Source organism: Chelonoidis abingdonii, chromosome 4 (assembly GCF_003597395.2).
Source record: "Chelonoidis abingdonii isolate Lonesome George chromosome 4, CheloAbing_2.0, whole genome shotgun sequence".
In the NCBI taxonomy this organism is placed as follows: domain Eukaryota; kingdom Metazoa; phylum Chordata; order Testudines; family Testudinidae; genus Chelonoidis; species Chelonoidis abingdonii.
The window spans coordinates 14,214,386-14,227,475 of record NC_133772.1 but is presented as its reverse complement, the minus strand read 5'-3'; the positions used below and the strand labels follow the sequence as shown (position 1 = coordinate 14,227,475).

The 13,090-nt window shown below is 43.6% G+C and overlaps 1 protein-coding gene across 2 annotated transcripts in view; it reads left to right on the top strand.

Annotated features, from left to right (window-relative positions):
• RASSF5 (Ras association domain family member 5) overlaps window positions 1-13,090 on the top strand; it is a 124,398-nt gene that overhangs the window by 11,035 nt on the left and 100,273 nt on the right. The window contains exon 1 of one of the 2 annotated variants that reach the window (XM_075064842.1): window positions 5,704-6,511. The exons of the other annotated variant lie outside the window; for it this stretch is intronic. Within the exon in view, the coding sequence (XP_074920943.1) occupies window positions 5,782-6,511 (730 nt within the window). The 5' untranslated portion in view covers window positions 5,704-5,781. Of the gene's footprint in view, window positions 1-5,703; window positions 6,512-13,090 lie in introns of those variants that run through there. 2 annotated transcript variants of the gene reach the window in all.

Sequence of the window (13,090 nt, the reverse complement as noted above, 5' to 3'; positions counted from 1 at the left end):
TTTTGTTTTGGGGTGTGTTATTCTTTCTGGCAAGTAAATCTAGCTAATTTTTTTAACTAGATGGCATTTTCAAATGAAAAATCAAAATGAAAAGTTTTTGACTTACCCTAAAAAAAAAATAAAAAAATTTTTTTTTTTAATTATTGAGTGTGGCCAAAACTATTCGCCTAATTTGACCTGAATTTGCAAATAGTTTGGGTGAACCTGAAACTCTATTTCTCTGCAAATAAACTATTTGTCCAGAAGATTTCACCCAGCTTTGTTGTAGAGAACTTCCTTTGGTGGAGGGGCAGGAGAGTGCTTCATACATAAAATGTTAAACGTTAGCAACAACATCCAGTATTTGCTCCCTGTACTGAAAAGCAAACAGGGAAACACTGTGGTGTGTTCAAACGGTTTTCCCAGGAGTAAATTCTGCTGTTGGTTTTAGAGCTGTGCAGAGGTAAGAGCTTTGGGCCTGTCTAAATTCTACTTTCAGTTCCACCTCGTTAGTGATGTTCTGCACTAAACAGTTGTGTAGTGTGGCTCTGTGCTGTTAAATAGTTGCAAAGTCTCTCCTCAGAGATTGCTGCATTTTAGTGGGGGGAATCAATTTGTGTGTGTATAATGATAGATCTGTTTAAATATGCAGAAGAATACATAGCGGTTCACAAATATTGACTCTCTCAGTCCTTCTCCATCTTCAAGGTAAGTAAATATTCCCATTTTACTGATAGCCTCTCTGCCTTAGTTTCCCTATGTGATCTGCACAAGGTCACAGACAATGTCAGTATCAGAACAAGATTGGAACTCAAGAATTCCTGAGTCTTGGTCCTGTGTGCAGATCATGAGACTAGATGTTGACAGGACGAGAAATGCATGAGAAAGTGAGTTCTTCCAGTCCAGCAGCCCTGTAAGTATAAAGGATGCATGTGATTGGAACAGACCCAGAATCCAATAGGGAATTGTCACATAATTGTATATGAAGCAAAACTTTTGGATTGACTCTTCCTGGGGCCCATGTATTTTTATTTGAAGTTCTGTTTTGTTTTGTTTTTTTCAAATCCCACATAACCTTGAAGTAAAAATCTCTGATGAAGAAGCCTTGACATAATATGCGTTTGCCTGTCTCAAATATTCTTCCATTCTCTCCTCTTACTGGTTTATGTGGGTGGGTGTGGGCTGCAGCTGCATTGTAACTCTGTCACTTCAGTAAAACGCAGCCCTCAATGTCATAGAAAAGAGCGGCTGCGATTATATTAAAACAACCCAGGATCCTGAACATTGTGAAGAAGAGACCTTAAAAGGCAAAAACAAAACAAAAAACAACTTTGTGCTGAAATGAGGAAGAAACTAGAATTTTGCAAGCTGGACTGCTGTTTGATAACTGTCTTGAGTGTTAACCTCATGCTATCTCTATGCTATTGTGGCACTATAAGCTTGTAAACCAGATCCAGTATTTTTGGATTTAAATATCTCTGGTTCATCCCTCACTCCCTTGTGAAACAGACACACTTAAGAATTCAAATTTTCCTCCAGTACAGCAAATGAAAAGCTAATATCTCTTTACATTATTGACCTGATGTTTCTCACATTGGAACCCATGTAACTCACTGAAAAATATTTAGAAGTAACACCATTGAAGTTGCACCAGTTTTATACCTGTATGAGAGCCCTTGTGCCAGAAGGAAAGGGTGGTGCTGGGATAGGGCAATGGCCTGGGACCTGGAAGACCTAATTCAGTTCCCGGCTCTACTGCTCACTTGGCATGTGACCTTGGCCAAAATTTTCAGAAGTGTCTAGCAATTTTGAAAATCTCATTTAAACATACAACTTTAGATGCCTTAAAAGGTCCTGAATTTCAGAAATTGTGGAGCCATTCACCTTCTGAAAATCAGACCTTTTTAGCCTCTCTTGCTGGACACCCAAAATAATTAGTCATTTTTGAAAACCTTGACCTAATTAAGTATCAGAGGGGTAGCCGTGTTAGTCTGGATCTGTAAAAGCAGCACAGAATCCTGTGGCATCTTATAGACTAACAGACGTTTTGGAGCGTGAGCTTTCGTGGGTGAATACCCACTTCGTCAGACGCAGAAGTGGAAAATTTCAGGGGCAGTGTATATATATAGCTAGCAAGCAAGCAGAGAAAGAGGTTGTTCAATCAGGCGATCTGGCCGTTCTAGCAGTAGAGTGTGAACAAGGAGAGAAAACGGTTCTGTAAATGGCAAAGCCTTCCACAGCTTTGTTTATCGGGGAGGTGGTTTCAAAATTGCAATGAATGAACTCAGCAGTTTCTCTTTGAAGTCTGGTCCTGAATTTTTGCTGCAGGATGCCATTAAGGTCTCTAAGTGTGACCAGTGAGTTGACGTGCTCTCTACAGTTTTGTAATATTGCCATTCCTGATATCTGATTTGTCCATTATCTTTCCGTAGTGACTGTCCAGTTTGGCCGATGACAAGCAGAGAGGCACTGCTGCATATAGCGTTATATTACATTGGGTGACGTCAGTTGAATGAACGGGATGGATGGCTGAAACTGGTTAGGTCCTGTGATGGTGTCGCTGGTGTAGATATGTGGGCAGAGTTGGCATCGAGGTTTGTTGCATGGATTGGAACAAACGCTCACGCTCCAAAACGTCTGTTAGTCTATAAGGTGCCACAGGATTCTCTGCTGCTTTGACCTAATTATTCTTTCTGTACCTCCGTATTCCTATCTGTAAAATGGGGACAATAGCTGGCTCATGGGCACTTATTGAACCCTCACTGATGTTTAGGGAATGCTTGGTGTTCCCTGATTGAGAAGCACTGCAGAAGGTACAATATTACATGTAATGGTACGACTGGCTTTTTGTTCTTGATTGAAAAAGCATAGAAAGTAATTAGTTTGCAAAGCAGAGATTGCAGGAAACTTTGAGGAGGAGGTGGAAAAAATCTTCCAAAGCAGCAGCTTGTTTTGCCACCCCTATTTTTGTGCTCCCTGAAAACAGCTTGTTTGCTTGGCACTGGTGAATGCAAAGCAGGTAACTAGATGTGTACTCACTTGGGATGTACAGCTGCCTTGAGGCCCAGGCTGAAGCCATTTTAAAGTTGGTCTATAATATTTTCCCCCTTCATTTTGCCTGTGGCATCTATAGAGATAAGTTTGAACTTTCTAAATGCACATAACCCTCTGTAATTGCAGTGGGAAAATTTTCCATTAGTTCCAGTTGTCCACTAATTGGTCTGCTGCTTTCTTAAAGGTGCTGATTACTGTGACTACTAATCTTCTGGTTTAAAATCAAGAGACAAACTGGAGGGGTCTACTGGAATTTCCTCTGGATAGATCTTGCTCAGCCACATCACTCATTCATCCCATCCCAGGGAAAGCACTGCAGGAGCTCTCCCCTTTCATACTGAGCACTTCTGTGGCACCTTCCATGTCAAGAGCTCATCCTCCTGTACTTTGACTAATCCACCTGGGAGATAGGGAGAGTCTCATGTAATCACTTGACTCCAGGAGCTGGGGCTTTAAGAAAAAACACCAACTATTGTGACACTATAAAATTGCAAGGATTGGCAATACTGCAGACATGGAAAAGGAGGCACCTAAGATCATTGTCTCCTTGCATCTAGCATTGTAACTTCCACCTGTGTAAAGCATGGGTCTTCCAATTTGGCTTACTCCAACGTGAAAGACAGAAGAAAAGTGAAAGGTCCACCTTGTGGAAAGGCTAAGCAGGGCAGATTGTGCAGACAGTCCTCCCACCATTCATTAGTATTCTTGCTCACTTCCCTCTATCTACCTCAAAAATCCCTTGTTGTTTTAAATGGACAATCAGGTCAAATTTGGCCCATAAGCTAGGTTATTGGGGGCAGGGGGAGAGTCTGAAAGGGAAAAAAAAGTTTCAGGGTATTAAAAATTCAAATTGAAACTTAAAAAAAAGCCCCCCAAAACAGCCAAACATTATCTAACTCTTCTTGCAGCTAGGTCATGCTAGTGCCAGAAGCTGCCTGCAATGGGAAGTGGATGAGTTCATTTTCACTTTACTTCCAGGGAATAAAACATACCAAAAAGGAGCAGTAAAAACTTTTCAGCTTGAGAACTCAAAGATAGGTACCTAAGTGGCTTGATTTCTCTCTCCGCCACTGTTTAATGTCCTGCCTGGACTATCATAGCAGTTGGAGGCTGCCTCCCCCCCCGTTTCTTCTAGAAAACCTAGAGCAGCTGCAGTTCCCATTAAGTTCAGTGGAAGTTGTGAATGCCTGTCACCTCTGAAAGTGCCTTACATATGGATTTAAGCACCTAGCAGCAAGCACTCAAATTTGAATATTTTGTTGCACAAATGAAAAAATCTTAACATCTTAATAAACAAGTGATAGTGACAAAGGTAGGAAAACTATATTATTAATATAGTTCCTAGGAGCTCTAGTCCTAGATCTGGACTGCAGGTGCTAGGTGCTGTACAGACAGAACAAAGAGACAGACTATGCCCTAAACAGCTTAGTCTACCTATAAAATAAGTGAATACAGGCAGACAGGGATGTACAAGGAAACAATGAGAAAATATTGGTGAGCTTAATTGGCAATAGTATCTGCTCACCAGCTGAAATGTATCTGTGTATAACAATATATGTCTGTGGTAGTTTACTGTTTTGCAAAGGCTGTAATTTTACTTTGTTTATATTAAATATTCTATATTTATATATATATATATATATGTATATATTTATATTTATATATCCTATTTATATATAGGATTTAATTATTCAAAACTTTCCTTCCAAAAACTCCCTTGTTGCCTGTTCAAGGACAGCTTCCTGTTAATGTGTTTGGGGAAAGTATGAAATTAATGGACCAAAGTGTTTTGCAGATAGGAGTTGAACAAATAATGGGAGGGAAGGAGGAGGTGCTGTAACTTGGTGTAAACTCTCTACCCCTTAACATTTTGATTTATTTATCATGGTGTATCAAAAACCACTTGATCGAACTCCAGGTTGTGAATGTTGTTTTACCCCAGCTACCTGCGGGGGCAAAATTCTTAGATGTGCCAAAGGTCCAGCTTATAAACAGAATTCTAGTGGTACTTTTGAAAATCCCACTAGGTGCTTGACTACCTTTTAAAACTCTGGCCATAAATCCTGTATTCAAAAGTGACTTGGGCACTTAGAAGCCTAAAACTATTGTAGACTTTTATTTCCCTAACTGCCTACGTCACTTTTGAAAATGACACGTGGGCAGATGGATCAGTGAGACACTTTTGAAAATCTCACCTCTGGTGCATTTGCCTTCTAGTGCCGGCCCCCTGCGGCATTTGGTGGAAGGGCTGATAGCTCGGGTTTAAAACTGTGTGCCTCCCTCCTCTAAACACGTGACCCAGTTGGGCGTGCATGCACCTGGGTAGAGTTACACTGACTGCCTTGTTACACAGGTGCACCAGTGTTTGCAGGATCCGGGCCCTGGACGGTCAGCGCAGTAGGGCAGGGAATGGTTCTTGGACGAAGTGTTTTGAGTTTAGCGCAGCGGGGCTGGGGTCGCTGACTGGCTCGCTCAAGTGTTATCCTCCGCTAAAGAACGATTCTGGTTTAACTTGCCCCTGGTGTGTGGGGTTTTTTTTTGTTGTTGTTTTTTAAGCAGGTTGCCTCTCACTGCAGCTGCGTTTGCAAACCTAGGAGCGCTGCTGTCGTAGCTGCTTCCCGCCCCGTCTCCTCCTTTCTCCATCCCCTCACCCAGCAGGGCTGAGGCTTGGCGACCGGTCCCTTTTAAAAGCGCCTGCGCTCCTCGGCCTCCCTCTGGCTGCTCGGAGCTGCTGGCTGGCGGCTCGCAATGGCCATGGCCTCCCCTGCCATCGGGCAATGCCCCTACCCGCTGCTCCTGGACAAAGAGCAGCAGCTTTTCCTGCAGAGCCTCAGCGCCAACGAGAGGAAGAAGATCCTCAAGCGCTCGGCGTCCGGTGACATGAAGCAGTGGAGGCGCCAGACGCCGGCGCAGCAGCAGCCCGCCGCGGGTGCTGCAGCCGGAGCGATCCCCCAGCAGCTGGGCACGGAGCAGGGCAGCGGGCTGGCAGCCCCGCTGGGCAAGGCTGGAAGCGGCTGGGGGCCCGAGGAAGGGGAGCGCCCGCGGGGCGAAGCTGGGTGCAGGAGGCTCCTTGGCACCGCGGAGGACCCCGGCCCCGGGCGCACGGCGCCCGCCCAGCAAGACGTGGCTCCCTCGGTGGTGCCGCAGCCCCGGGAGCCGTTCGCGGGCAGCAGCGGAGCCCGGGCCCAGAGCGCACCCGGGGAAGAGGTGGAGCTGGCCGGCTGCAGCCCCCAGGACCCGCCCGCCTCCCCCGGCTTGGGTAAGCCGCCCCGCTCCGGGCTGCACCACCTGCGCCTGCGGCTGCGCTCCGGGGCCCCGCGCCAGCTACCCGACGTGCGGACCATCTTCGAGCAGCCCCGCGACCCCCGCGTGCGGGAGGAGAAGGGGGAAGGGCACCGCTTCGAAGCCTTCGCGCTCGGCAGGGGCTGGTGCGACCTGTGCGGGGAGGCGGTGCAGCAACGGGCCCTGCGCTGCACCAGTAAGTGTCTCTCCTCCTCCCTCCTTGCTGGGGACTGATCGCCTTCTCCACCGTCCCTTCCCTTTGCAGATGTCTGCTCTCTCCCTCTCCCAGCCCCATTGCAAAGGACTTGTAGCCCCTCTCCATTCGATATTTAATCACCCCCTCATCACCCAGCCCTTCAGCCCCCATAACAGAATTCAGGTACCTTCTTCCTCCAGTTCAGCCATCCCCCTCTGGGATACCCCCACCCCATGGCAGTTGATTGAGAATGGATGGTGACCTCCAAAGCTCCTACCCCACGCCCCACTGATTGTATCAAGAAAAATGAGCTGGAGGGAATCTAATATATTTTAGAACATTAATATATTGTCTCAGAGAACTAATACATGGTGTAACCTTGTTGCGTCTGATTTGCATTCTTGTAAAGCAGTTATGATTTCTCTGGGAGAGCTCCACTGCTTAATGCAGAAGGCTATTTCAGTAGTGCCTACACTGATGTATTTATTAGAGGTGAGCTATTTCTTTCCCTCTTCTAAACCTTGAGTAACCTCCCAGGTGGGGAATATATTGTTCCCTCTTTCTCTCATTTTTCTGTGTGGTTTGCATTATCATTTATTAAACCTATTACATCCGAAGGTACTTAGCTTAATTTGCAGTTTTGAGATCATTGTATGCCTTCTCCTTTGCCCCGCTGGTAAATCACCTGATACTCTGACAGTGTATTTGCAGATTTATTCTTGAGTAGGTTACCTGTTTTACCTTCTTCAGTAGCTGTAAAGGCTTGCTAAGTACATAGCTATATTGATGATGATGGATAATTGATGCACAGGGGCTGTGTTGCTTTAAAAAGTACCCGTTCATTGGGATCTAATGTAATATTGTCTATACAACACTGTGGACTTGCATAGTGCTACGGTGCTCAAATAGATGAGACAGATGAGTTTTTGATTCTGGTAGCAAAGAGCTGCTTGTGCGTGTTAACATGCGGTAGTCAACTGCTGCTTCAAGAGTTCATTTTGGTCACTAGCACAAGGCCTGTCATTTTGACTTTAAGATTTAGAACAGCTGTTCCATGAGGGCTGGTAACATTTAATAAGTCTTTTTCTGTCCATTTCAAAGACTTTCTAGAAAGTCACAAATTCATAGTGATGATGATGGTATTGGAAGATGCTCCTACCTTCATTACAGAATTTCCATGATTTAATGATCTATGATCATGACATTCTGACTCCTCTGATGCACCTGCTTATGGGATTTAGCCCCTAGAATGCAGGATGCTCCTGAATCATTGCATGATGTATATTTTTCTGCCAAGATGCCGTTTGGCAATGTAAGGGCTTTTCTCAATAAACTAAATAACACACTGGGGGAGAGGGTTGATTGAACTTAATTATCAGTGTGAAACTTCTCATCATGTCAAAGGAACTTGGATTATTGATATTTTTTAATTGACTCTTGTATTTGATGGGGTGATTGGGTTAGGTAGATGTACATTTTCCTGTGCCCAGCAGTGGCTTGGAATGGCTCATTCTCTCTCTTTTTGTAGCTGATAAATATGCTTCCATGTTCAGTGCTGAATGGACGTTCGCCCTGTGTCTGGGCAATAACATCTACTTGTTTAAGTCACTGAAAATTACATTTTCCTGTTACCAGCTCCTTATAACTGCTAATATAGTTAGAGGTAGAGGGAACAGTAATTAAATTCCTCTTTCCAAACAAGGGCACTGATAACCTGTGAAGTACTGGAACTGTATTTTTTTTTTCTAAGCAGCTAAATATTTCTGCAGTGACTTTCTCTTGTGTTGTACTGTTTGTTTTTCTAACCCTGCCTTGTGCAGCACATAGAATCTTGTAAAGTGCATCTAATACTGATGTGCGTTGGTATATTAAACTGTGTGTCTGGCAGGGGATGCATGCTTCAGAGGTTATACTGGCATTGCAATGTGTGTGCTAGTGTACCATATTCAGATCTGAATTACCTGTATACTAGATATTGATGGAGCAGGGGAAGAGTTCTCTTCCTTAAATTCACTCTGCGTGGTGGCTTGTTCAATAGCTTATGGAGGAATATTTAGTTATTAACTAAAGAAACGGAGACAAGATAACTATAAATTAAATTTTAAAAATTCCCCTTTTATTTATTTAAAAGTAGGTCAGTATTGCTGTCCATCTTGATACTGCTGTGATCTGGAAAAGGAAGCATGTCAGGAGTCTAAATCTCTTGATTCTTAATTTTTTTTTTTTCTACTCCAATACCTGAGAAATTTGAGGCAGGCTGCAAAAACAGTCCAGCACATGTGATTGTGCACATGCCATCAGCACCATTTTTATTTCCAGTACTGCACAAAAATTCCTTCAAACAAGCAAGCAAACCTTCTGCAACAGTTAAAATACACTGTCCTCAGGGCTGTTTTGACATTGCAATGACGGCAGTGCCCAAACATAGAAGTAAACAAAAAAGCAACCGGTTTAATTTTGATTCCATTGGCAAAACATGGAGTTTGGTAATAGAAATCAACATTGTGGTGAAATTACTTTCCCCTCCTCTACTGAAGGCATTAGTCTCCTGTGGTCAGGGCCAAGTGCAAAAAAAAAAAAAAAAAAAAAAGGCAGCCCTGCTGCCCTAGGTTTGGTCAGAATGCCGCCCCGTAGAATCTGCCGCCCCAAGCATGAGCTTGCTCGGCTGGTGCCTGGAGCCGGCTCTGCCTGTGGTGTTGGCAGTGCCATCATTCATAGGAGACCTAAAACTGAGGTCCACTTATGGTTATTAAGGCCCTGACCTTGCAAATGCTTGTGCACATTTTAAGTTTGCTACTATGACCCTGTTCATAATAGTAAAGTTAGACATGGACTTAAGTGTCTGCAGGATTGAAGCTGGAGATCTTACTGACACTTTTCACAAGAGTAGGCATGTCAATGTAGGTTCTTAGATTTATATACAGTAAAATATTTTATTTTTCTGTTTTTTTTTCAGGTGACCATTGTCATGTTTTAATTACTTTTGTTATCTTGAGAAAATGCCTCATCGATGGAGAAGACATTCCACATTATAACAGTGAAAGGGCAAGAAACTACCTGAAACAGCAGTTGTCTAATAGATGGCCGGGGTAGTATTTTCACTTAGCAGAGAAGTTCACCCTTTTTGGTTTGATTGTCATTCACTAGAGCATAACATTTGCTGATTATAGCTGTAACATGAATCCTGAATAAAGCAGGGGGGAAAATGATGAATACACTGAAAATCTCATAGTAGTTAGTCTTGCTAATGAATGTATTTGTTCCTTTTTCTTGTTGCAGGACCTAAATTGACATTAATAAATCAGTTTGTTCAGTCACCTCAAGAGAAGTGATCTAAGAGCGCAAAGCGTTCTTGGAGATTGATTGCTGAACAACACCGTCTGTTACTGACACACATTTCTGTTGCAGTGCTTGATCACTGACTGGTTGTCCCCAGCTTGATGTGATTTAACATTTAGGTCCAGATTTTCAAGAGTGCAGAGTTGGGTTGGTATGTGCTCAGCACCAGCAGCTTCTTTAGATGTCGTCTTGTTCTGTGTCTGTGCAAAGCCTCGCAGCCTCCTGGTTATGTCTAGGGCTCCTAGGTGCTGTCACAATACAAAGAATAATTGGGGGCAGGTTTTCACAAGAGCTAAGTGTAAAACATGTACCCAGTGTGCTGAGCTCTTCTGAAAGTCTGGCCCTGATTGTAGGGTCTGAGTCCTTTTGATCCTTGGAGCTGCTGCACACCCGTGGTACCTCATTCTCTGCTGCCTGGCTCTATGTAGAGTCTCAGCCATTGGTGTAAGTGGAGGATTCTTATCAGGGAGTGTTCTGCTCTCACTTGGCTCTGGTGTAAAAGACTTCCCAAATGCTGGTCAGTGGAGAACCAAGCCCATTGACTTCTGCTGACATTGTAGGTGTTCAGTGCCTTGTGAGACCCAGCCTTCTGTGTACAACTTAGCACCACAGGGAGAGTTAACATCCTAGTTTGCTTTCATCCAAACTGTGGTGTGTGGGGGTTTTTTTTTTTGGTTGGTTGGTTGGCTGGGTTTTTTTAGTGGTCTATGGAGCCGTTGGGCTCTGTGTCATCTGGTAGCGGTTCAGCAGCCCCTGTGAATGAGTTTGATGGTCTGGGTCCTTGTGATAGCTGCCTGCCAACATCCGAGCTGGGGCCTGTTGTTGGCAAGATCAGCCATGAGGCCAGGAGTTTGACTAAGCCCCTGGAAGATGAAATGCCTGTCACTCATCAGCATGCTTTTCCCTTAGCGTTCAGGCACTTTAACAGGAAGATTACTTTGCTGCTTCTCATGTTCGTATTCTGTGACTAGATGGAGCAAGTCTGTCTCCAGCTGTCATTTGTGATGTTAAATTTCCCTTTCATAAAACAATTGTCCTCCCACTCTCGTGCAAACGTAAACTTAAATTGAGTGGGTGGTAGAAACTGCGTGAATGTGCTATTTATAATGTCATGAAATCTCATGGGCTTTTCACTGTCATTTCATTTGTTTCCTTGTAAAGAGGGAGACAGATGAGTAACATCCATGAAATATCCTCACTTTTGATTTGATAAATAAATAAAGGTAATTTATGTAGCTGCCAATGATAAAGACTGCAGCATTGGATAATGCTCTGTAATGGGCTGGTCCGTCCACATTTCTGGCAGTGGATGCAGTTTGCATCAGTTTGGCAGACTCAGTTTCTCTGGCAGGCAGGCAGTATCACAGTTTGCTCCTGGTCCCTTGGAAGGTGTGGGTGGGTGAGTCGTGTTTTTTGTTGTTGGTTTTTTTTTTTGGCAGACACGAGTTCTAACGCTGACCTTTCTGGAGCAATTATTCCCCTGTTCAGCCCTTTCTGGTTTTTATGCTTTTGGCACTTTATAGAATATCAGGGTTGGAAGGGACCTCAGGAGGTCATCTAGTCCAACCCCCTGCTCAAAGCAGGACCAATTCCCAGACAGATTTTTGCCCCGGATCCCTATAATGGCCCCCTCAAGGATTGAACTCACAACCCTGGGTTTAGCAGGCCAATGCTCTGGATTCTGAATCAAATGTTTCTGGCTGTGATTTACATACTACGGTGTAAGCAGGGATAATACATATACCTCCTGGTACCATTTGTTAATGAAGGGCAAGTGGGAGAGACAGTAGCAGCATATGGTCCTGTTATATCACATTAAGGTTTTAACATGATGTGTTATTCATTGAGTGTAACCCTATCAACATATCACATGGTAGCGCAATATGGTACAATAATATGTCAGTGCTGGTCAATTTGTCACATGGTATGTAGTTTAAATCCCTGCAGAATAGCATGTGTACCCTACATGCACTTCCTTCCCACCTGCCCTGCTTGCTTTGTATTAAAGTACTACTCATAAATGGTGCACATGGTGGGTGTTCACCAGCGTCGAACGTTCTGCCGTTAAAATTTTCCACATGTTATGCAAAAGGTGAGGCATGATTGACTGTAAAGCATTTAAAGGAATATGGTGCTTTAATTTAGGACCAAATATTTACATATGGTTTATTTAAAAAAACAAAACAAAACAAAAAAAAAACCAAACCCAACCCTCCACCTCCAAAGAGGGAAATTTTTGAAAGAACCTAGGGGAATCTAACTCACTTAGGTCCAGGATATGGGCATCTAGTTCACTTAGGTCCCTTTGAAAATTTTAGCTTAAAATGTTTGTGTGTGAAACAGTCAAGGTGTTACAAATACCATGTGAATAGGTTTTAGGGGGAGTAGCTCATATTGCTTAGGAATGTTTAAAGACACTGGAAGAAGATTTAAAAAAAAAAGCCGAATGCGTTTAGTTAGGAGAACCAAAAAGAGAAGTAATTGAACAAAAATACGCAAACAGACTGAGTAGTTTTAGTATCAAAATTACAAAAAGAAACAAACTGCATATGGGGGCAGGGGTGGAGTAAATGTACGTGGTTATTCAGTGGTAAGAATCTAAAGCAGTGTTTAACGCAGGAAAAGAGGTCTTAAGTATCTTCTTAACCAGGACCCCTTAAAAAGTTATGTCCCCCAGAGCAGCAGGGTCTCTGTCAGTGCATTGCCTTCCCTTGGCGAGTCCCTGTTGTGCATCTCTTGGAGCACAGAAAGTTGCAAATTTCACTCTTGCGCAACTCTTGATTGCATGTAAGAGTTGGGTCTGAGCCATGTCTTAGATCCAGATCCAAAGTTGGAGGCTATTCATGGTTTCATTAGTACAGTTCTACCATTCTGGTTCTGGCCCATCTTTAATACTTATTTAAATTTAATTTGGCCTGTTCTTTACAAGATGGAGGGCTTTACCTGGAACACTGGGCTATGTGTTTCCCAGTTCAGGTTTCTGTCTACGTTAATAGCCAACTTCTCACTCCAGTGCAGAAGTTTACATACAACACAAAGCTGCACATGCTGAATGGGCAGTGGGAGAGTCCACCAGTGTCAGGATTGAAGGGAGAGGAAGATGCTGAGTCCAGAACTTCCCTAACTTGTTTTTAGAGATCGTGTGAATGGTTCTGCTATTAGAAAAAGGGGTAGCAGGTGACAGCAGCATGTTGCTGAACAAAGACTGGGGTTTTGGCTGGAATTTTTTCTTTTTGTGTG